At 37.3% G+C, this 25,757-nt stretch overlaps 1 protein-coding gene across 1 annotated transcript in view; it reads right to left on the minus strand.

Moving 5' to 3' along the window:
* Nucleotides 1-25,757, minus strand: part of adcy2b (adenylate cyclase 2b (brain)) — a 67,477-nt gene that overhangs the window by 27,331 nt on the left and 14,389 nt on the right. Inside the window, exons 2-3 of the mRNA XM_084131350.1 lie at nucleotides 19,399-19,596; nucleotides 7,077-7,238 (exon numbers count right to left, since the gene is read on the minus strand). Of these exons, the coding sequence (XP_083987476.1) occupies nucleotides 7,077-7,238; nucleotides 19,399-19,596 (360 nt within the window). The remainder of the gene's footprint in view (nucleotides 1-7,076; nucleotides 7,239-19,398; nucleotides 19,597-25,757) is intronic.

Below are 25,757 nucleotides of genomic sequence, written 5' to 3' on the forward strand. Positions count from 1 at the left end.
TCGCATTGTAAACAGTGGGGCGGTACTTCTGCCGGCGCCGGCGTGACCTTTCAACGTGATGACGTAGTTCCCTGTCCGTTTGTTGATCAGCTCAATCCGAACTATTGAAGGTGAAAAGTCTATAAATTATCTTTTTTTTTTTTTAAATGACCTATCGTTTCGCTAGATAACAACCTCTTCTTCAGCTGTGATCGCGTACAGCCCGTTTAAACACTTCAAAGACTTTTGAAACTGCATTGATTTGGACTTAAAAACGATGGTAACCAATGAAGTCCATTGTTAGAAGAAAAATCCAGAAATGTTTTCCTCAAAAAACACAATTTCTCTCCCACTGAGGAAAGAAAGACATGGATATCTTGGATGGCATTGGGGTGAGTAAATTATTAGGAAATTTTCATTTTGGGGTGAACTAATCCTTTAAGTTGAATCCGTATGTTTGTTTGGCCGGAAGCTTATAAAGTATTAAATATGGATATTTTTCTTACACAAATGCTTCGCTTCAGAATACCTTTATTAACCCCCCAGAGCCGTGTGGAGCACTTTTATGAGGGATAGATGCATTTTAATGGACTTTTATTCACTGCCATTATAAAGCTTGGAAGAGCCAGGACATTTTTTAATATAACTCCGATTGTATTCGTCTGAAAGAAGAATGTCATATACGGCTAGGATGACTTGAGGGTGAGTAAATCATGGGCTAATTTTCCTTTTTGGGTGAACAATCCCTTTAAGGTTCACCCCAGACTGCGCAAAGGCATCTGTCATTTTAATTAGTCGACAACCTCCTGCTAATATCACTAACTGACATTTTTAGCACATTAAACATCATCCACTTCTGGCAATTACACAACACTCTTCATCAATTAGGAACACAGTCAACAAAGAGCTTCTTAACAACCTCCCGCCATCTGAAGGTACATTGTTTGGCTTCCAGAAATTGATCTTGACTAATCGAACATTAACTTGACATACTACAGGACAACCACATTTGACTTGAAATTCTCTCTGGCTGTGTCTATACTGAAAGCAGCTGTGTTGGTTTCAGTCAGTGACTTCAACAGAAACAGGAACCTGCTTTCAAACAGGATTCCAAGACAATTTCATTTAGCATTAAATATCTGCAATGTAGAGATTATCATAAACTTTGAGCAGGGAGGGAAAACTGCTGTCACTCCATTCCACTCCGCTCACATAATGTGTTCCAGACCAATGTGTGTTGCTCATAGGAAATATGGGTGTTTTTTAATGTCTAACAGTGTATGTTGGACATTGTCCAACCAAACCCAAAAGTGTATATATATATATATATTTGTTTTCTCGCCACAGTATAATTTCCACAGTATCTCAAATAATGTATTGTATTGTGTATAATAGCATTGGGTGATGGAAATTAACTTTATGAATTTTAATATTTTAGTAATAATAGACTGACTTCTTTGTCTGACTAGGGCTAATTTCATCCAAGTTACAATTCATCCCAAAATTTAAAACAACAACAACAAAGTTTGCAAATTTATACATTTTGCATAAAGAATTTCCCCCAAATTCTCACGTTTTTTCATGTCATAATCAGTGTTATTTTATTATTACTTATAAGTATGTATTCATATTTTGAACTTTATTTTTATATTTTAATTTTTTTATATATTTTTATTAAGCTTTTTTATTATTTTATTCATTTTAGTTTCATCATTTTAGTACTTAGCACTAATTTCTAAGTTTTCCATCTAACGTTACATTTTATTTCAGCTTGATTTTGAATTTAGTTCAAAAAAACAAATAATTAATACTTTTAAATTAATAAGTGTACAAGATAATTAATAACAATTTTAATAATTTTAATAAAATAATTTAAATAAGCAACATTTCAATAATTGTATTGTGTTAAATAGCATGCTGTGATGAAACATTTTAACAGCATTTTATGTATTCTAAACACATACAATTAAATAATATTTTCACCCCTTTTTTTAATAATTTGTCAAAATTGCAGCTTGTTTGGAAATGGCACAATAACATATTCTGCTCTCAAGTGATATTAACCAAAGGCCGCATGACGAGCATCTCTCTCTCTCTCTCTCTCTCTCTCTCTCTCTCTCTCTCTCTCTCTAAGCGTGTGCTATTTCAGGCCTGGTCCACCTGCCATGAGACTTCTTCTGGCTGTAATCACTAAACGAGAGGAAGAGGACAGGCAAGTAAACGAGCACAGTGCCGGGTCTGTGGGGAACCGTAGCTTAATTACAAAACACTGGCATGTGACATCATCTCTACAACTGTGTCTGTGACCCAGACAGATGTGACCCTGTTTGTTAATTTTTCAGTCTCTCTGATTAACTGGAGACCTTCTTTTGCCGAGTACGTCAGCAGTAAATGTCCTAAAAGTGACGTACAAAGCCTTTAAAGGCTCTAACAAACAAGGTATGACCTGGAGCTCTTGAGAGCACCTAACATAAAAAGATTATAACGCTTCTAATGAGAGCGGCGGAAGCTTGATTAACTGTGAGTGCTGAATGTGAAGGGTTGTAAAGGTTGGGTTTAATGAAGCTCTTCTACTGTTGGAGAACAGTGTGGAGGACTGACTGCGGTCTAAGTGTTTACCGGTCTAAAGGAAGATTATTTTTAAGGTTTTTAAATTGGACTGGATAACAAGTTTAAAACAACATCCTACGTCCTTCCGCTACTCGATTCTTGAATGTAACGCTCCTGTCTCTTGAACACAACATGATGACAGCCAGTATTTTTGTGTTTCTGTGGACCATGTGACTATAGTGTTGCCTTGGTAACATGCGCTGTGTTTAGGTCTGGTCTGAAATACATTTCTGCTTGAGATCTGCTTAGGAAAAATAAAGGTTCTGAAAAATCAATTGAAAGGTAGGCATGAATTATTATTTAAGAGTTACATAAGACTCTTTAGTACAGTAGCAGAACCAAAAAAACAGTGAAGGGAAGTGCAATCAGTGTACATATCAACTATGTGTATTTATAAAGCTAAATAGAGATATTAGTGAGAGTATACATTGGGAAGATTGGGGCAAGTTGTCACACCTTTTACTAAAGTTTTTTTTTCGCAGGAATGTTTCATGTTTAAAGGTCATCTTCTGCATAGACACATACGTTAGAGTCCTGGCTATTTTCACTGTTTTTGCCCATGTACAATTAATCAACACACACTGACCTTTTATGACAACATGCAAAGGATCTTGCTCTTATGGAAGGATGTGTTGTTTCAGCATGTTATATGAGGCAAGTTGTCAGAGTGGGAACCTGCTGTTTATTGAATTGGATAAAAAAAATAAATGAAAAAAATGAAATACAAAATAATTCTAGTATGTAAAAAAAAAAAAAAAATCCGGCAAAAATAAATAAATAAATTCTAGTATTTCGAGATCAAAGTCGAAACGTTTCGAGATTAAAGTCGAAACGTTTCGAGAATAAAGTCGAAACGTTTAGAGAATACAGTCTTCTGTAGAAGTTGTGTGTGTGTGCATTCATAACGGCGCGCGTCCACTGGTGCATAGGGCGTGTTTCCAATTCTGAATTGTGTGTGTGTGTGTGTGTGTGTCTGTGTAAAGAAATGCACTTGTGAAGTCGAACTGCCTCGGACATGGATCTACACAAAATAGTAGCTTTTTACTTTTATCTGGGCTTTCAACAAAAAGAAAATTCGAGGTGCCAATCTACCAACATGCATTATCATGGTGTTGCCTATAGACGAGCACACAGACTCCGCCGGAGTAGGTTCACAATCTGGTCGAAGCTTTATGTGGCAGTGTTTATGACGTGTTTTCGTGCTCATCTATAATAGGCAACACTATCTGAGTCGAGAACACTTAACAGTAACCGCACTGATTCCCTCTTCACCGTTCTGGATACATTTTAAGTGCATCATTCTGTATCCAATCATTTGGCTGTATCCTGTTATTTCCTCAGATATAATATAACCACTGGTGGTGGTTGAGGAGAGATTCCCTGAAATGATTGTAAAGCGCTTTTAAGTGTAGGCCTACAGTAAACATATGAAAGCGCTATATAAATGCCTCATTCATTCATGCATTCATTCATTCATTCATTAAGCTGGATTTCTTGATCCAGTCTGAAAAGTGTTTTCGCCTGTATAAAGTCTATTTCGGAGCAGTATATTTTACATCATATAGCCTAATGCCATATCGGTAGACCTGTAGATGTTCCTTTTGTTGAAAGCCAAGATAAAAGTAAAGATATTATTTTGTGTAGATCCAGTTTACACACACACACACACACACACACACGCGCGCGCGCTCGCATGAATGCCTGTGCGGCAATGTGAAATAACGGCAAGCACATACACAACTTCTAGAGAAGACTGTATGTTTCGACTTTAATCTCGAAACGTTTCGACTTTAATCTCGAAATGATAGCATTTTTTTTTTCAGATTTTTTTTTTCAGATTTTTTTTTTTCAGATTTTTTCTTTTTTTTTTACGTTGCGGTTCGACTTCAATCTCAAAACGTTTCGACTTTAATCTCGAAACATTTCGACTTAAATCTCGAAACATTTCGACTTTAATCTCGAAATGATACTGTAGCATTTTTCTTTTTTTCAGAATTATTTTTTTCAGAATTATTTTTTACAGTACATCATTTTTTATTATTTTTTTGTTGCGGTTCAGGGCTTCCGTAATAGGTTGATATTTAGTGGAATTTCAGCTAAACTAAAAAAGTATAATTATTATGAAACTTAAATTAATATGTGAAACAGCAAAAAAATGTTAAAGGCTAAAGTAAAAATAATAATATCAAAACAGCATTTTGGCCAGCAGATTTGGTAACTAATAAATTTAAAATGTACGTGACAACTTGCCCCAACAAGACATAAAAATAAAAAAGCCTGCATTAAAATCTAATTTTATTTTATTAAAAAAAAAAGTCTAAAATAAATAGATGGTGATATTTGAATTTAGTTTCCACACTTGAGTAGGGTTGAAAAAATAAACATGATTCATGCTTAGTTTCCTCCCATAAATGTTGCGTCTGAAAGGGAAACTCCTACAAATGCATATGCAGTAAGGTCAGCTGCAAAAATAACCCTGTCCACGCCTTTTCCGCACTAAATTTTCACTGCGTGTCTTTAGGAAATCCTGACAGTGGTTTTTTAACACCAGAAGAAGGTTTGCGCTGGAGCAAGTAAATGCTCCAGATTTACTGTTTGTAAATCTGGCCCTTAGTACAGTCAGTTTAAATGTCTCTGATTTTGGTTTTGGTCACCTGGTCAAGGGATAGCCTGGGTTTCCCCATGCTGCCTTGAGCGCAGCGCGATTTTATTCACGTTGCTAGGCAGCCTGGACACCATGGACCAGATTTTCCCCTCAAAAAGGGAACCAATCACAGAACGGGGAGGGAGCAGCAACACGATAACGACGTTTATGCGACACCGAAGCAGTTTGTTTATATCTATGGATCCAACATACATTTAAAAAAAAAAAAATCTATGGATCCAACATGGCATCAGACGCGAAGTTACCTTTCGATGCAGCCTTAGATAGTGTTTTAAGTAGTTTAGAACGCAAGTTTATTTCGTCTTCTTCCTCGTCGAATTTCTGCCGCTCTACATACGTCATCTGGTATGATTGAAACGATTGGCTATGAGCTACGTACAGGCGCATTTGATAGACATTCGTAGCGCCCAATAAACGGCTCTGGGCATTCGTAAACCACGCCTCAAATACGAGAAAATGAACATGTGGTTCCCAGACCACGTTAGCCAGGCTAGTCAAGGGAGGGATAAAAAGAAGATTGTGACGGTTGCTCTGTCTCTTCTTTTCCTCTGGGTCCCTTTCTTGGGACACTCTTTCCTTGCCTCCTCTTTTATTTGTTTTTTCTTCTTTGGGGCTTTGCTCTTCCTCTCTACCTGAGCTCTGCCTTCCATCTCTCTTTCTCTCTACACTCTCTCTCTCTTTCTATCCCTCAGGTAACATTTTACAAACATTAGGTACAATTAAAAATTATATGATTTTACCATCATATTATTCATTATTCATCATTAAACCCTTTCAATTACAAATGATGTGCTTACCAGTTTTGATTCGGTATTAACTTTAAAGTGCTACCTATTGCATTTTATTTCTCCACTTATAGTCATTCTACATACATTCACTACATTTAGATTTGCCAAACTGGTTAAAAAAAAAAATTAAACGAAATTCAAAATATATTCTCTGCCCATGCAAAACTCTCCCGCCCAATGCTAAAGTGTTTAACCCTATAAAGCCTCGGTCATATTTGATACATAAATTTCTAAGGCCTCTAAATTGTCAACATGATCAAAATTTTGCTGAAAACCCTGTTGTACACAAACTGATATATGCCTTCTGTTGTCTTTTTTCTATGAAATATTTACTGATTTTTAGTAAATGTAAGAATAACTTATTGTTAGTAAAACATCAAAATGAACACTTACCAGACTGAAGCAAATACAATTTACTTTTTTATATTATTATATGATATACAGTATCAGGCTTTTAAGGTACGTTTATTTGTATATCTCTCAATCATCGTTCTAATGCATTGCACTTTTTTTGTCTAAAAGCTCAACAAACTATTATTTAATATCTCAGTCTTTAAAGAGAAGAGGATCAAGACCAAATGACACACATCTGAAAAAGCTGACCTTGTGGAATTGCACCGGATGGACAAACTTTACCAGTTATTTCTGCAATAATAAGCGTCATTTTAGTCGGAAGGCCATATGATGAGCAAAACAACCAGGCTACAGGATTCTGGGATGTGTGCTCTCCCATGTCATCAAAGCCATATACTGTAGGTCATGGTGAAAACACCATCACCCCTGACCACCCCTACAGGAAACAGAGTAGAAACATCCTTCCACATTCACTCGCTCTCTCTCTGACTCTCATTCTCTAACATATTCTCGTGTTTCAGACAACTTTTTATAGAACAAAATCTTTGGTTCTTTTTGTGTCATTCTGGCGCTAAAAGACTGTCGCCGTTTATTCTTAGATACTAGCTGTTCTTTTCTCAGCCCACACAATTTCAGTGAACCAAATCAACTGGAATTGCCGTACACACACACACAGTTACCTGCCAAACGAGGGCCTCCATGTGGTCGGTAGTGTTCGAGAGGCAGATGCTGAGCACTAGTGTGTGGGAGGTTGAAGTGAGGACACTTGCGATGACGGCATCCCTCATGGAGAACGGCAGCATGGTGTACACCACAAACACAATAAACAGGAAAAATGACACCTGCAAACAGAGTTAACAGAGCATTAGACTGCCATTTAACATCTGTTGTTCAGAAATACAGGACAGAGATCAGGTCAGGATGAACACTGCATTTATTATCAACTAAGCTAAAAAACAAAACAAATGTTCTAAAAATGTTTTTGCTAATGTTCCCTAGCATAAACAAAATGTCATTATTGAATGTTTAAAGTTCCCCTCTTATGGTTTTTAGAATATTCTCTTTCATGCAGTGTGTAATATAGCTGTTTGTGAATGTAAACGTTCTACAAAGTTAATAAAGTTATTGGCCCTTTTCGGAACGTAATGCCCAGGTAGAAGTCTAATGCGAAGCTTGCTTCAGTGCGGGCTCGGCAAAAGTGCGCATATCGGCCGCAAAAGTGGGTGCTCGCAAACACCCTTCTGAAACCTAAGACAAAAGGGACACCCTACGGTCTCATGGACTTAACGGACACACGCACGCGGTGGCTATTGTAAGTCCACAAGACCGAAAGTGTATATGATGTGAGCCATTTGGGACAAGGCCATTGTCTCCCAAAAGAATCGACTCTGAACCGCCTAAACGAGTCATCTGTAATTCGTATCCCACTGCGTTACAGTTCTGCGTCACTAGATAAGACATTTGCATAATGCCCGCCTATGTTGTATGTTGTCCGCCGTGAACAACTTGACCCGCCCACAAACAGCATTTTACTGACGACTGCATCTCAAAGTTTAACGCAGGATTTGCAAAACGCTTGCTCTTGAAAGATGGGTCAGTACCCAGTTTATTTGGACCATCACAACCTGTAAGTATGAATAATTATTGATGTATATACTGTATTTTCTACCCCGTGTTCAAAATTCATAGTTTTGCGTTTTATATTGTGTATGTCTCTGGCTAACCAGCTAACTCATGTTATTACTGTCTTAATGCAAATCAGCTGTGGGCCACTATTAGATAAAGATAAAGATTTTAATCAAAAAAATTAGCAAGATTTGTATTGCAAACTTTAATTTTACATCAGCCATTCACGTTAGAGCTCAGCTAACGTATGCACCATTATTGATACAGTTCCCGCATGTGCACCGCAATAAATTAGAAATATACACTTCGGTTTGTTGATGGACATACACTTGTTGCTGATGCTGATCTTGAGGAATTACAGTTGGAACATCTCATAATGTTCCTCAAAATGAGTAGCGTATCATTGAGAAACGTCCTGCTCAAGTCGTCCTTGCAATGAAGTTTTTCGGGTTGAATAACTAGTTCTTCCAATGTTTCATCATCGGACTCGCGCTCGGATTGATATGGTTAAATCGACATCATCGTTAGTGTCTTTACAGTCTTTATAGTAATGGCCGTTTAGCTTCCGACAGGTGCTGTAAGTGGTAGACCAATCACAACAGACTGGGCCATTTGGCCAATCAGAGCAAAGCAGGCTCTCAGAAAGGAGGGATTTAGAGACTGATTAATCCTTCAAATCGTTTGAGAAATATTGAAAAATGCATTGAAATGTGCAATGTATATAATGAGAAAATTAAAGTGTTTTTTCACCTTTGATGTATGTAAACCTGTTGTAGGAGACTCCAAAACAAAATCAGGAACCTTTAAAATAGCATAATAGGGGCACACAAATGTCTTTTCTTGGTTATGCGAACGTTAAAGAAACAGAATTTTATACTCCATTTTGACACATTTTCAGATTTTTCTGAAACACCACTTTATCACTCTGTTACACCATGTCCTAACCAGACGTGATGTGACAGGCTCTCAATCAATGATGACAATTTGACATGTTTGTGTGCAAATGCCTTTATTACAGGAAAGTTTCAAGATTCATGGTGAGGGAGACTGGAGCTCAATTTGACACTGATAGTCTTGCAAATACCAACCATCCTTAACCAATCAACCACTTATATATTTGAGCTAAAATCAATAACAGACTCAAAAGTTGTTAAAAATTCAAAATTATCTCTGTGTGTATTGGTTTAATGCATTTTGCGCTAACATATTATAAGTGTATAATGTATTAGTGCTCTGGCTCGGCTGTCCAATACAGTATGCATTTTTTAAAAGATTTTTATATAACAACATTTTTAACCTGCAAACTGTCATAACAGCATGTTAACAAAGCCAATCTTGCTGCACAAAATGTGCTGCTCAAACTGTTCATTCTGAAATGATCAGGGACACTGTTAAAAATAAACTTCAGCCATTTTTTCCTAACACTGGGATCCTTCAGAATGATATAAAGCTACACACACAGCTAGAAGCAGCACAAGATTTGGCAAACTTTTCCACATTTTACTCTTATCATTAATTTATGTGATGTTTAGGAAAAATAGTATCCTGCTTTCATCTTATTACCTCACCCAATAGACCTCATTGACGTAAATCAGTGGGAAAAACGTGGGAGCTCATGTGTTGATGCATTTATCATCGGAAAGTTGCCTAAATTCAGTTTAGTAAATGTACTTTTTTGACTGAAAAGAAACATTAAAGTTCTGAAAGTTTCAGTGTGTTTTCAGTGTACATCATGCTCTTTTATCTCAAAAGATCATATAATATTAAAAATAAAAAATAAATAATTTGCAGAGTTTACAAGAGATATAGCATACTTTGCCCTTGAAAGAAGAATTATTGCACCAAAAACAGTCATAATGTAGTTTTTCATGACAATTTTCCATCCTCTTTCTGACTACTGGCTGTTGTTGCTACTGTGTCTTTGATATCATGATTACATATGAATAACATGTCTTTGCAGCTTAATTTCCATAAATGGAGGTAGACTGGAAAGTGAGCTTTACATTACAAACTCAATAAACCCCTTTTTAAATCAATATTTTGTGTCAAATTATTGATTTATTTGGTAGGTAGCCATGTAATAAGCGGGATAATGTAGAGTGAGGCGGTTGTTATAGCGAATACAACCCCTTCAGGCTGATTATATTACATTCACATATTACAAAAGAAAAAGGAAAATCTGAAAAAACACTAAGATAAAGTTAAATTAGTCAACGTTAGTTAATGTATTAATATAATTAAAAATGAGCAATACATTTGTTATATGATTTATTACCATTTGTTAACATTAGTTAATAAACATATTCTTTGTTAGTTCATGCTAGCAAGTCCATTAAATAATATTAACAGATACAACTTTTGATTTTACTAATGTATAAGTAAGTATTTTTCATTGTTAGTTCATGTTAACTAATGCAGTTAACCTATGTTAACAAATGGAACCTCATTGTAAAGTGTTACTGAAAATGATATATGAAGAAAAAATGCTTTATTTTTATATATATTATATTTTCTATTACTATTTCTGTTTTCTATATCTATATAATGTTATACATGTCTTGCACCAAAAACAGTCAAAAAGCAATAAACTATACAAGAGGGCCAGAAAACTTGTAAAAGTAAATGTGGACAGTAATATGCCAATATGTGCTCATGTTTGTGACATCATGACGACATCTGAATGACATGTTTTTGCAGCTTAATTTCCATAAATATCCAAGGTAGAGTGTAAAAAGTGAGCTTTGCACTGTATATGCTTATACTATTCTGAACGATTTCAGAATATTTGTATAGCACTGCCTCATTTGAAGGTCTCTGGATAAAAGCCTCGGCTAAATGGATAAATGTAAATAAATGTAAATATTTCTTGTTTCAAAAGAACAAGAAAAATCCTGCTTTGCATGCATTTCCCCTTTAAATGACCCGTAGTCTTTTAGTTAGTGCCAAACTCCACGTTTCCTCACATTTTTAGCGCTTGAAGGATGTTATACACTCATAAATATTCTAAAACTTATGTTTCACATTTTCTTACACTAAGTGCTGTTTTTTTTGTGAGTGAGGGCTCAATATAGCACCGGAGGAGTGGCAGATAGGGCACTGGACGGCAGCAAAGCCTAATGGATTTCTGGCTTGGTCACTCTCACAGACCACACACACACACACACACACACACACACACACACACACACACACACACACACACACACACACACACATACACACTGCCAAAAAACAAACAGATTGCAGGGAAGTGATTTTTTCAGACAAAACATGTCTTGAGCCTTATCGATCGCCATTTCCACTCTGTCCGCCACAGAGGAGGATCAGAGAAACTGTCAGAAATGGTTACATTTGGCTTGTGAAGGATAGAGAATCCCCTAGCAGACAGAATGCTCTGATGGGCTCTCGGGCCAGGGCGTCTCACACTTTAACCTCGGATTGCTCGGATAGTTTGAGTTTTTGCTGAAGTTTTGAAGTGTTGGAGTTCAGCCTCAAGGCTTGACAAGGATAAATGGTTAATTTCTCCAATGAACTGATTGCTTGCCAGTTCCATGCCTTCTTAGGGTTATGGTCTATCTGCTCACAGGATTAAGACTGGCAGTTCAATTCAGTTGTTTTATACTACATCAGCCCAGGTTTCAGAGCTGAATCCCAAATATTCACTCCTGTCCAGGCACATGTCTGGGAACTAGAGTCAGGAACATGGCATCAAGCATAATGAAAAGCTGTGCCTCGATGACAGAAATCAAGCATTATACAATATCAAAATGATAGATCAATGATAAAATCCTTATACATATTTTCAAATTTAAATTAGATTCTGAATCCCATATTATCATTGTGGACTCTTTTGGATGCCACTGTATCTTTTCAAATGGCGAAGGTCTTTTTCTTCTAGCCAGTCTTAGTGATCATGACTTGTTTGGCTGAGAACAAAACAGTCACAGCTGGGTTGAGCTCTGTGAAACTCTCAGATCTCATTTGGAGTGGTTTGCTCGTATTCATGAGTTATGAATTATCACAAACATGCAGTACCTGCCAATTCAATTTGCATAGGTTTTGACTGTGCATCACTGATTTCCCATTTGCACTAGATGGTAAAAATGTTCATCTGCCCGACTCAAAGCCAAGAATCCAAATATCATCAATCCAATCTGATGATATTTTAAAATATTAACAAGTCTAATTATAATTTAGCTCATTATTAATGTGTCCATGTAGAGAATCTGATTATTTGAGTTAATAAAATATTTTATAATCATCCAGCGTGTCTGATTCTTTAAATACATTTTCAGCTGAACTATTCCTGGATCAGGGTTATTAAACTGAAACTAAAACCATAAAAATTGTCACTTGAAATACAATGAACTTTAACTGAAATAAAACATTAAAATAACTAATGCTGAAGCTGAAATAAAAATAAAAATTAAGATCTATATATAAAAAAAGACAAAAATACAAAACAAAATGACTAAAACTTTAAGTAAAATTAAAATGAAAACAGATAATATACAAATAAAAGCTAACTAAAAATATTAAAGCTAGGGTGTGCAGTTTCTAGGAGTTTATTGCCTTTATAAAGTCTATATAGACTCTATGAGCAGGGTGCGTGGAGGTATGCAAATACATAGGTTGACAGGCAGGTAGGACATCCTATCATTGCATTCGGACCGAATGCAATCATTGGACGAACAGTTTTTGGTCCTGCGATTTCCACAGCAGATATACATACATTTTTTTATGTTTAGACAACTTCTATAATTAATCGCTATCAGGATGTGAAGACAGCTTCAACCAGTATAACAATATGTGTTCGTGAAAAACATTGACTACCATAACTTTAATAAAAATTTAAATAGTATCTCAATGATACTAAAATAACACTATCCTGGATATGTCAAACAAGGCAATAGGATATATCGCATTAATGAATGATAATATTCATCATAAATGAAAATAAATTCAGATGTATATGCATATATATTTTTATAGCACACACACGCACGCACGCACGCACACACGCACACACACACACACACACACACACACACACACACACACACACACACATATATATATATATCAATCACATTACCTTAAATTGTCTTTTTAGCATAGACTTTATCAGAGTTATGTTATATCATGAGGTTATTGCTATATTGATCTGGTATATTGTGTTCGTATGTCATTGCTATAAGATCATCACATCAAATTTAATAAAACATATGCAAAGCATATTGTTCAAGGGTTGCTAAGGAAACAGATGGTAGTAAATTCATAAGATACACTTAGAAGGTTTGCTTTTTCATAGTGAATAAGATTATGTGGTCTACAGGGATCTTAATGTCCGGTTAACCAGACTGCACTGCTTTTGTATTAGAAAAGCAAATGGAAATAATCTGATAATCTGAAAGCCTTCCATTAAAATAATGATTATAGTACATATAACATATGAGTAGCAGCGCTGTCATCAAATACAGACCCAAACACATTTCCAGGACTTAGGAAGAACTGAAATAAAGGGGGTGAAATGGGGCTAATTACCACATAACATTTGGTTAAACTTTATTTTGATGGTCCCCATTAGACCATCTTGACCTGTTGACTCTAATAACATTGCACATAATCTTAACTCTACTCTAATGAGAGTTAGTTAACATGTAGGTGCATTGCTACTTATAGTCAACAGAATGTCTAAAAGGGGCCATCAAAATAAAGTGTTACCCAACATTTAAATTATTAAACAATTGGTGTGACAATGCAGCAAATTTATATAACCGTATAAAACTGCAAATTTGAGATATCAGTGACAGTAGTGGCAGTGCTAACTAGGTCATTCTAAGAAAGCTGTGCGTGTATCATGACTTACTACTGTACTGATATTATTAACAACATACTGAACATATTCACATTATTTGATAGATTTAACAGATTTGTTTATGTGAAATGCAAAGATTTTTTTTAAAAGTTTTACTTAACTAAAAATATTTTAATTTTATTATTAATATTAATAATTAATATTCTATTTTCCTCTTGTTAAAAATAATCATAAGATTTTTTTGCCATTACATAGTTCAAAGAGGTATGTTTCTCTCACAGTCTTTATTTGTATTTCATGATGTTTCGATTTATCTTTACGTTGTTAATCTCAATAGTTTCGTTCTGTTATGAGCGAAAAAATCACAGTGATCACTTAAAATTTAGAAGCATTAATATTAAAGGTTTACTGTTTTTACCTGATGTTTTTGTTTTTCAGAGTGTGATTTTCCATACTGAATCCAATTAGGGTCATTTGGACCCGCAACAAAAATTGTACCCAGAATCTAACCAAAGTATGAAGAGCATCTCTGAACGAAAAACACGTTGAACCAATTAGTTAGGGAAAGTTAGGAATTTTTTTTGCCAATCTGCAAAAAAATGTCTTACCAATAGCTTTTTTTACCATGTGTTCCTATAGGTGTCTAGTAACACCTCCCAATTTATCCACGGCCAAATCCTCGGGGAAACGCCTGGAGAGGCAATCAAAGTTGGGGTGCCCAGGCGGCCTGGGTAAAAATAATGAAACATTTTTTTTTTCAATATTACCTTTTGAGATGTCTAATTAAGTTTTGTTTTGTAATTGTTCAATAAAACCATTTTTATGTGGTATTTGTATGGACTTGGAGTCATTTTTACTCAAAACTAATGGCTGGGATAGATTCGGCACACCTAAAAACCCCTAGTTAGACATCTCAAATGGTAATATAAAAAAACAAAAAAAAAACAATTCATTATTTTTACCCAGGCCGTCTGGGCACCCCAACTTTGATTGCCTCTCCAGGCGTTTCCCCGAGGATTTGGCCGTGGATAAATTGGGAGGTGTTACTAGACACCTATAGGAACACATGGTAAAAAAAGCTATTGGTAAGAATTTTTTTTGCAGATTGGCAAAAAAAAAATCCTAACTTTCCCTAACTAAATATACTAGTTATGCTGCTAAAAGCTGCTTCCCATGTCTCACTACATGCTTCCTGCTTCCTTCCTACATACTCTGCCAGCTTATCTGGAGGAGGCATTTTCCTTTTGCCCTTCTCCTTAAAAAGTATTTAAAAAGTGACTCAAAGTCTGCCTCCTTCTCTCTCATCACTTCATTAGTTCCCCATCATTCCTTTACATCCTTCATATAATGCTTTTAATCGGCACCTCTGTCAACACCAAACTGTGGGAAATGGGGGTCCGTGTTTTCAGTGGTCTTTTCTCAGAGTTTGCGCAAGGTTGGCGTAAAGTGAGTATGGCTGCCTTTTGTTTCTCTGCTGGCTCTGACCTCAAATATGTTCTCTCTTCTGTACAACATAAAAAGGCTGTTGGCTTTTCATTGGCGGCTCTAATGGAGAACTGCTGCTGTGGGTTAATGATGCCTTCATTACAGACCTCTGTGAGGAACAGTGAGGGCTTTTCATCTGCAATAGTACCTCGACCCATGCTGGTGACAATGTCCGGGACGCCATAGTTTTTCCTAACAAGTGTTGCAAAACAACTGCAAGTATATAGCTTATTAGCACTCAAGCAATGTGGCTGTGTGACTACAGTGGTGTTTCAGCAAAACCAGAGAGCGGAATAGTGTTTAGCTTAAAAGGCTACAGTCAAAAACAGGAAATTAAATAGGATATAGCCTAATAGAGCTCTTTAAGTCTTCAACTACTGTAGACGTAGCTACTGTGCCATTCATTTAGACTTAGACTCTTTGCTAATTAGTACTTTGCTGGAGTACTTTGTGTCCTAATTAGGTGGTAGCTTATTCAGTTCGCCTGAACCAGACTGGTTCTTCCCGTAACGTATGTGAAGTCTTATTAGTAGGCTTTTTTTGAGTTTTCTCATAATAATCATAAGATTTTTCTGGTACCCTTTAGAGGTAATTGGTAAACCTTCAGTCACACAATGTTGGCCCAGACTGCACCAACCTTAGGGGGTAATTTATATGGCAGTGCCCTGATAAAAAGACCTGGGTATCTGCTCATCGCAATATGTGACCCTGGACCACAAAACCAGTCACATGGGTAAATTTTTTGAAATTCAGATGTATACATCATCTGAAAGCTGAATAAATAAGCGTTCCACTGATGTATGATTTGTTAGGACAACATTTGGTCGAGATACAACAATTTGAAAATCATTGAGAAAAACAATGAGAAAAATCGTCCATTTATGTTTGTGATTGTGCTGCATTCACTCACAAAAATAAATGTTTTATATATTTACGGTGGGAAATTTACAAAATATCTTCATGGAACATGATCTTTACTTAATATCCTAATGATTTTTGGCATAAAAGAAAAATCGATCATATTGACCCATACAATGTATTGTTGGCTATTGCCACAAATATGCCCGTGCTACTTGTGACTGGTTTTGTGATCCAGGTCTGGGTCACATATGTTGGGTTGCGGATGCCGCTAGATTCTTAACTGAACTAAGGTTCAACAGTTTCAGCAGTTGGCACTGCTTGGCATGGCTACAATGATCCATACTCTACACCAGTACCAACAACACAAACCAGCCTTAACCGATAAAGTAACAAGGTTAAGCTGGTTAGCATGGCCCAGTTAGCCCCTGGTGGTAGATGTTGTAACTACACCATCTGGCTGTAAAAAGCATCTTTCTCCACTGATGGCCATAAAAAATTACGAGTGTCTGTGGCGGAGCCAGAGTGCCCGAGGACTGAGGCGATGCCGGTGTGATGGAGGGCCGAGGCGTACCCGAAGGGAAGGAGGAGAGCGCTGCAGCCGTAAGAGTGGAGGAAACGGAAGATCTGCAAGTCCGTGGTGGAGGTGGTGTGACGACTGACCAAGGGGGAGCTGGTGGGATGAGGGAACCCGGTGAAGCCGTAAGGCAGAGGGTGTCTGGTGGAGCCGAAGGAGGGAGGAGCTAAGACGAAGCCGACAGGTCGACGGGCCGAGACAGAGCGAGGTGATTAGAGGCTGGAGGCGGAGTCACAGGATCTACTCGCTCAGGCGCTGATGGTGGTTGCTTTACCAGAATTGTGGCTTGTCTTGACCCATGAACAACAGATTCAAAGGCAATTTACCTTTACCCTTGTGACTGTAAACCATTAAGGGCTATCTAGAAAAAGATTTGTAGTCCAGGGGCCTCATTTATAAACGTTGCGTACACACAAAAGAAGGCGTACGCCGCTCTCTACGCAATAATTGGTATTTATAAAAAGCAAACTTGACGGGAAAATGTGCGGTCCTTCACGCAAACTCTGACCCAGGCGTACGCACAAAAACGGGTGAAATGAGAAATGGCGACACCGTCGGCAGATGGAAGAAACACGTGAACGTGTGTGAAAGTGTGTGAAACTGTAGGCTGTTCTGTAAAAGAAATGGTAATACTGCATCTCATAAATAACATGAAGACTTCACAAAGCAAGTCTTACAATTAACAGCCTACACGAACACCCGTTTGATCGATCTGCAGTGTAAAACAAACGAAGATCACAACAGAAATGCAAATTAACACATATTTGCAAAAAGAAAAGTGAAATATGTTCTGCAATAATATTGGCATGTTATGCAATTCATCCTCATAACACATCTGTAGCTTTCCCCTTTCCCCCACCCGTGGCAGACACACTCTGGCGATGGAGCGCTAGACACTTTTTTGCATCGACTTTGATGTCCGACCATTTCTTTTTTATTTCGGCCACGGTCCGAGGTTGTGAGGCTGCAGCATTAACGGCGTCTGCAACCTTTTGCCACTCAAGTGCCTTTTTGGCATTAGTAATTCCCACACTGTGCCCTCCAAACAACATTTTACTCCTCTTTTCCACCTCGCCAACGATAATTTCTACTTCACATTGAGTGAAGTTACGTTTCTTGGTTTTCCTCTCTGTGTTTGCCATGATTTCGCAATCGATGAATATTAACTTGTGGGTGTTTCACAGACTATTTATGGGCAACTATGGGCGTGACATGAAGCCACAAAAGCTGCGCTACATTTAGAACTGATTGTGATTTATTAAGGGAAAACTGTGTAGGATGTGCATGCGCACGATTGTATAAATCCGAATATTTCTGTGTGTACGCACGTCCTATGTTTCATCCGTATGCCACTTCTGACGCAAATCCTATGCAAAGTTTTATAAATGAGGCCCCAGATCTTCAGTACATGTCTAGCAATGTTCCTGGTCACATGGCAATTACGACTCGAGGGAACCAATTGGGTCAAAACAAAACAAAAAACACAAAAGCAAAGCAAAAAAAAGAAAAAAAGAAAAAGTAAAGCAAAAAGCAAAGCACAGCAAAACAAAAAGCAAGCGCAAAACAAAACAAAACAAAACAAAACAAAACAAAACAAAACAAAACAAAACAAAACAAAACAAAACAAAACAAAACAAAACAAAACAGCTATTAAGAGAGCACAATCAGACAACACTACTACAGCTTTGGGTCACTCATTAACAGACTCTTGGAATCCATAACCTCACTTCTGATGACATCTCTCCAGGTAGTGGGCATAATTTATGGCCGACAGCTTAAAATGGATGTCATGAAGGTGCCACCCAGCTCTTACTGAAGTAGCTCATGGTGAAATGTTGCCATCCTTTGATCCAGAGCCAGTTTGTGTGATACATGCATATCTCATCATTTCCAGATCACTGAGCCTATCCAAGTTATTAAGTCCTGTCAAGCAAACAGCCCGGGTGACTCATGGCGAGGTACATTTACTCCTGCACCGAACAGCCAATCTCTCCTCTTACAGCCACAGTAACACCATAACTCAAGAGCTGTTTATAAAAGACAACCAAATTCTACATGTTGAGTGGTGGCTAAGCTGATCGCACCTCTTTCTCACTAACAGAGCAGAGCGAGAGAAAAAAAGAAAGAAAAAAAAGCGAAGTGTTCGAACAAGGCAAGCAATATTTAATACCCGATTCATTTTATGGATGCAGAGGCAGACAAAAATAGTGCCGATTGTCATAATTACTCTAAGACATGCATTTATGTTAAGATTGTGTCATGGTCATTAGCCAGACTCATGTGTTAAGCGGAGTTCAATTAACTAATGAATGATTCAGTGCGCAGAACAGCTCACACACTAAAATTCATGAATTACTGTGCAAATGACTGAAAGAAAATGACACCATGTTAGTGAATATCTGCATGATTGTAGAGCGCTTTCCATCCAAGCAATTTACTTGCACATCTACATATATATCGTACTGACACAAGTTGTGTTTTATGCATAGCGAATACTGAATTCTGGGCACTTCAGTATGATAAAATGTAAATTAGGAGTGATAGCCATAGAGGTCAAAGGCAGACACTGAAGAACAATGACTAAAATGACTGAAGACTGAAATGGAGAGCTATGAAAGTGTTGTCACTCAAGTCTCACCTGGTCCCATGGACAGATGATCCCACCATAGAACATAAAGAGGTAACCCATGGCAACCAGACAGCCCCAGACGAGCAGGGAAAAAAGGCGGAGAAGCTTTTTGAAGACTGACTCGATGCAGACGAGGATGAAGATGGTGAGAAAAATGGCCAGAGTTGTGGGCACAGTCATGATGAAGGCCATGTGGTGCTTCATGTCCTGTGGAAACATAATGACATAATGAGTAATTCACTCAAGCATTCACTAGCTGATAAAGAAGAGAACATTTTATTGAGATATGCTGAAAAAGAACAGATTAAAAAAAGACAAGGCATAGTCCACTCACACATTTACAGCAGGATTCAATTCAAAGAACTGAAAGATTTTTCTATGATTCAATGCCAAAATAGTGAAACAGACAAACTGTGACCCTAACCGTAGGCTCTTGACCAGAATTCAGTCTGTTATGTTTGCCCAAACTTTTTCATTAACCTAATGGTTCTGTCAGAGTGTGATAGTCATGTTTTTACTGTTGAATTATTAATTAATATGGACAATTAACGTTTGAAAGAATGCTTGCACTCAAACTGCTATCGGAATACGGTTATTTGAAAATAGGTTTGTGCTCATAAAATGTAATCAAATAATTAATGCACATTAAATACAACATGAAACAACATTTGCAACCCATTTCACTTTCATAATGTGCCATGTGCCATATTCTTGAGTAAAACAGGATATGCAATTAAATATTTTTGGCAGGACTTGATTTTATCAACTCAGAGTTGGTTTATATAAAGTGGGCATTTAATAAAAGTATCCACGCGTACTCTATATTCAAAGTCTTCTGAATTAATACGTGAGGAAAAGGTGACATTTACATCATTATGCACTGATAGTCAAGCTCCCTCCAGTGAGCTGAAACCAGATTGAGTTTAACTTGAGAATCAGAGCAGTCCAACTTGAGTTAATCATTCAGACTGATTTTGTGAACCAGATGGACTGATTCATTTAAATGAAAACTCATACAGTATGTACCACTTTTATGGTCTTTTTTAAATAAAATAATTTCTATATAGCTTTCATTTTTATTTCAGTTGTAGTATTTAAACTTAAATGTATTTATTTCAGTTAGTTGGCAAGGCTACATTTCTAGTTCCCTTTCAAAGTGGAACCTAAACGCTGCGTCTTGGTATTGACGCTATAGGGAACGGTGTCTGAGGCATGTACGGTCTTATGTTCCGTAGGGAACTATGAGGCATAAGCAAGTCTGAGGCACGTGTAGACAAACAGCAATAATCATTGGCAGACTGGAGTTCATGATGTCACACGCAGAGCAGCAGTGAATATAAAAAACAACAACACTTTACTAGCATTATGACCCTTTGGAAAGTAGTTATTAGTAGTCCAGTAATCCTGTATCTCTCTTCTCTCCTCATCTCACTAATGCGCCAGTGAGTGGGACCAAGGATGCGATGATGTAGAAGTAGGCATTGATCTGATTCTACAGAGGCAGTCTTTCGTCACACTATTGTCATATTGTGACCAAATTCTAAACGATTCATTGTCGGAGCTTGGTTTCAATAAAAGCTGTTTTTGGACTAACAAGGAAGTTTTGAGTTCTGAAACTTACAGGATGTTTTAATAGTACAATGACCTCTTACATGTCAGAAGATCAATGGAAATTTGATTTCTCAATTCATGGCCCCTTTAAGTAGGGTCTAAGCTCCACTGTGGCTTCCCTGGGGTTTAGAGTCTGGGTGATGAGAGCTATTAGGCAAACAGCATTGTGTGCTGCTCTCGTTTGCCTCCCTTTCCTGAGTAAGGATAAGGATGTATGCTCCACCTTGGAGGAATGGCAATACCAAAGGTTGTAGCCTGGGCAGGACAATAAGTGGTTACCCATTCTTGGTCTGTATACTGAAGTGCTAATTACTGAGGTTTTTAGCACCTTGCATGCTCCCTTTGATAGGCTGTTCAAGAACCCCTTGGTAGTACCCCTTAGAGTAGATCAGGGTGAATATAACTATGATGGGCAAATCACAAGAGTCCCTCGGGTTTGTTTACCTCCAACTGTTGTTGGGTCTTGAAAAAGGGATGTATGCTCCCCTTTGGTGAGGTGCTTCTACAGGTCTCTCCAGGTGATCAGTGTTACAACTGATGAGTAGTGGTGGATCGCCGATGCTGTCCCTCATTGTTATTCTAGCATTCTATAGTCATTAGTCATTTATAGTCATTATAGTCATATAGCCATTAACTATAGTGAGTCCTGGAGAAGTGCCTTTACTCAAGCCAGGATATGAGCTGTTCTCACCTAATTACTTTAGGGACATTAAAATGGAGTAGAGGCTCCCCTGCGGTGTGGTAGTACTGAAGGGTGTAGTTGGAAATGCTCTTTACGGTAGGCTGCTCCCTAAGAGCCTTGTCAAAATACTGGTACGATGTGCCTGGCATAGCTGAGGCTATGTTGGTTATTTTCCCTTTAGAGCTCTGCTCTTGGGGCCATATAGGGCTGAGGTCTGCAAGGGAGTGTAACAACCGGGACTTCCCTTGCTGTAGAGCATATAAGCTTGTAGATCTTTCCTAGCGTCAGGGAGCATTGGCTTAGGGAGTAGTGCCACCATATAAGCACATGGGATGCATGGGGTTGACACGGTTTTTCCCGGTTGAGTAATCCGTAGAGTTAATTTATGCTATGCCCACTATGTTGTGCATATTCAGAGTCTAGTGAGTAGAGAGGCTGGCATTCCATCAGTATTGCGAAGTGGGTATTGGTTAATACCAAGACGCAGTATCAAAGTTCCATTTCGAAAAATCACTGCGTCTCGTTGTCATACATCGGGTTTGCCTGTGCGTCTTCTTCAGACAAAGGAGTTGTTATCGTGTAACTCAGGTGCCCTTTTATACTCACAGGCGCTCTAATTGTGATGCCGTGGACTGTCGTCTGCCAATGATTATGTTTTCATTTAAGTTTTTCTTGTAGTATTTATATTTTATTTCAGCCTTATTTCAAGTGCCTGAAAAGATTTTTAATAGCTTTAGTTTTAGTTAATAACAACGTGGCATGAGGGTGAATAAATGATGACAGAATGTTCATTTTTATAAAAGTATATATGGCCAATTTAATATCATGCTGACTTTAAAGAGGCAAACAAAACCTGTATGAAATATTTGCATGTCACCACGACCTTTCATTAAGTTTTTTACCTGTAGCTCTCATCACCATTCAGTAGTTTTCTGTGCAGCTCAAAGTAACACACTTACAGACTGTTCATCAACTGCAGACAGAGACAGAAATAGACCAAGCTGCGGCAGGAGGATACAGTCAAAGGGGAGAATTTTAATAACTACATTATAGCTACATTATCTATGCAGATTTATTGGAGATGTCTAATGACATATGCCATTGAGGTTTTATTTCGGTTTGAATTGACTTCGTCCTCTGGCCATCATTAAAACTATTCTACAATTTTAAAAAAAAAATTAAATTCAGTTAGTAATTATTTATTTGAGGTTTGTGTGTGTGGCTCATACTGGTACTGTAGATGTCGGTAATATGGTGTTGCACCATCGATTCGGATGACTATGTGTGTGTTTTGTGAATGATGAGAGAGCATTGAGCTGGCAAACTCACTGTAATATAATGCCTGTACCACAGTATGACTCACCAGCCATTAGAGGAGACACCCCAGGGAGTACTACAAATTCAAGGGAACTCTGGCACGCAGATCGAATCTCAATGAACTCTCGGGGAACACACCCTTTCTGTTTCCATTAACCAGACAGACAGACAGACAAAAGCCCAAAACCTGCTTTAATTTTTCATGCACTGAAATAACATAACATTAATTATAACTTGATTTTGAAACTGAAAAAATAAAAAATAATTGATGCTTGAATGTGAAAAAATTGCCATCACAAAGCTAGGGTGTTCTGGGTGGTTGTTACTAGCCTAGGACAATAGAGTGCTGCAGGGATGACATATTTTTGTAAATATTTTGTTTGGAAATTAGTTTTTAGCATGTCTGATTCTGAATTAAATGGAGTTTTGAATGGGTTTTTGTTTAAATGCCAAAAATAAGGTCTGTTGTGAGCACAAGCTCAAGATATTTCACCCCCTTATACCCCCTTGTGATTTTCTTTTAAAGCTTTTACTTGTTTTGAAAAAGGCGGTTGCTAAGTGGTTAAATGGGACTATAGAGGTTGACGGGGACATTAAACACCATCATGGGTAAACTCATCCACTCACTAGTCCACTTCTACAACATCACCATGCTCTTGCAAATTATAACTCAAAATTTCAGGGAAAACGTTTTTAAATAAAGACTGAAAGAGCTATAGTCATGTGACCGTGGCATTGTTTGTTTATAGGATTGTTCATGTTCAGCTTTTTAGGCCTACTTCTGGCGATTGTGTTTAGGCTTCAAAATTCATTTAAGTTGTGTTCAATTGTGTGACTATCAGGATGAACAAAACTTTTTGTGTGTTGTGGTGTTATGCGTTTGTTCTTGCTGATTGAATGGCTAGCTGTGAAACACATTGCCCCTTGGGGATAATGAAGTTGACCTAACCTAAAAATACATCATAACTGCAGCATGTTTCTTCGACTTACGCTCTTATATCCCAGGTGTTGATTTTTATTAAGTTAAACTATTATAAACAAATTATTTGTTTTATTTACTAATCAAAATATCATGTCCACAATCATCTTTACATCACAGAATATAATTTGAGATGTGGTGGAAATGTTCAAGATTTTTAAAAACAAAGCAAAGCAAAGACAAACAAAATGACAATTACAGAGAGGACAATTTTAGTCTATGTAATTAATTGTATTTTAAGAGAGGTTAAGTCCCCAGGGCCAAAAGTGCCCATAGTATATATAAAAAACAACAACTCATAATCTATGTTCCTTTTTGTTGTCCAGAATCTTTATTAATTTTGTCTTGAGCCTGATTTCTTATAAAAGTAATATCACACCTCTCCTAAACAAACAATATGATCTCTATAGCATAAGTAATGCAAGTTACACTCCAAGGGTTAATATTTAGGGTTTGTTTAAATCCCTAACCCTCCAATATGCAATAAAATTGCTTGCCTTATCAAACACCACCAACAATGTGCACCCAATCTGACATTCCCCTTCCTCTTTCCAGGACAATTATAATTAAACGTCTACATCAAGGTAATGATTCACTGCAAACATGATTAGTCTTAAAATCCTTATTTTAGGCCCATTCCCACAAGCCCCTCTACTCTCATCACTCTTTCATCCCTCACAGCATGAATCAGACTTGGCTCCTATCAGTCTCTTTTATTCACGTTATCAAGGGCCAGAGCTCATGTAGCCAGCTGATTGTGCATTTGAGCCAATTTAAGTCCATTTAAGTCCATTTAAGACCAACTCCATTTTGCAGGGTCCACAAAAGCAAAGAGACGCACACATGGGCGTTCTTTGTTACAGCACTATCCCTTCCACAGCCACTTCCTGTCCATTTGTCTGAGTGTCTCAGTTTAATGTGAGTTAGGGATGGTTTGTGTGTGTTTTCTGTAGTTCCGCCACAGCCCTGCAGACTTGCTGATGGTACAAAAATGCAAAACATGCCACTGACTGTCAGCAGAATGCAAACTTACATCGTACCCACATACTCATGTCTTTTAACTCCCAATACATGAGCTATACTTTCATTATCTCATGATTGCAGAGAAAAGATAAAATAAATAAATTCAGAAGAAAAAATTAATCGATTATTGAAATATATTTTACAATGTGCATAATTCCACTGCTGTGCACCTGTATTTTTTGGAAGAGTATGAAGTCATGCATTTTTCATACTCTTATTATTCTTCCAAAGCATTGACACACAAGCATCTATTACAGCTTGCTCATCAGTTCTGTTCCCATATTTATGCTCAGTTTTAAAATAAAATAAAAATAAAGTATATTTGAAAAATATTTGAATACTCTGCCACACTTAAAAATGTATGAAAGCTACTATATTCCCTAGTGAAAAATAAATATATTAAATGTTTTTGAAATACATTTATTTTATGCTAAATATACTACAAATACATTTACAAACGTATGTACTTAATATAAATACCCTGCAATTGTACCTTTGCTATACTAAATTGGTATCCTTAAAATGTCAGGTTTTGGTCACTTCTGTCTGGTTTATATCTTGGTTTGGTGACAGAGCTCTGACACTCCCGGTTTGTCATGTGTTTCTGTTTAGTCTGGATTGATGTGAGCACATAGCTTGTCATGTATGTCCTTGTGCCATGTGCTCTCCTGTCAATTGTCTAGCCCCTCCCATCTTGTTACTTGATTATTGATTAATTTGCCCCACCTGCTTTCCTCGTTACCCTCTTTTGTTTGC

The sequence above is a fragment of the Abramis brama genome, assembly GCF_963993115.1.
Source record: "Abramis brama genome assembly, chromosome: 12".
Classification (NCBI taxonomy): domain Eukaryota; kingdom Metazoa; phylum Chordata; class Actinopteri; order Cypriniformes; family Leuciscidae; genus Abramis; species Abramis brama.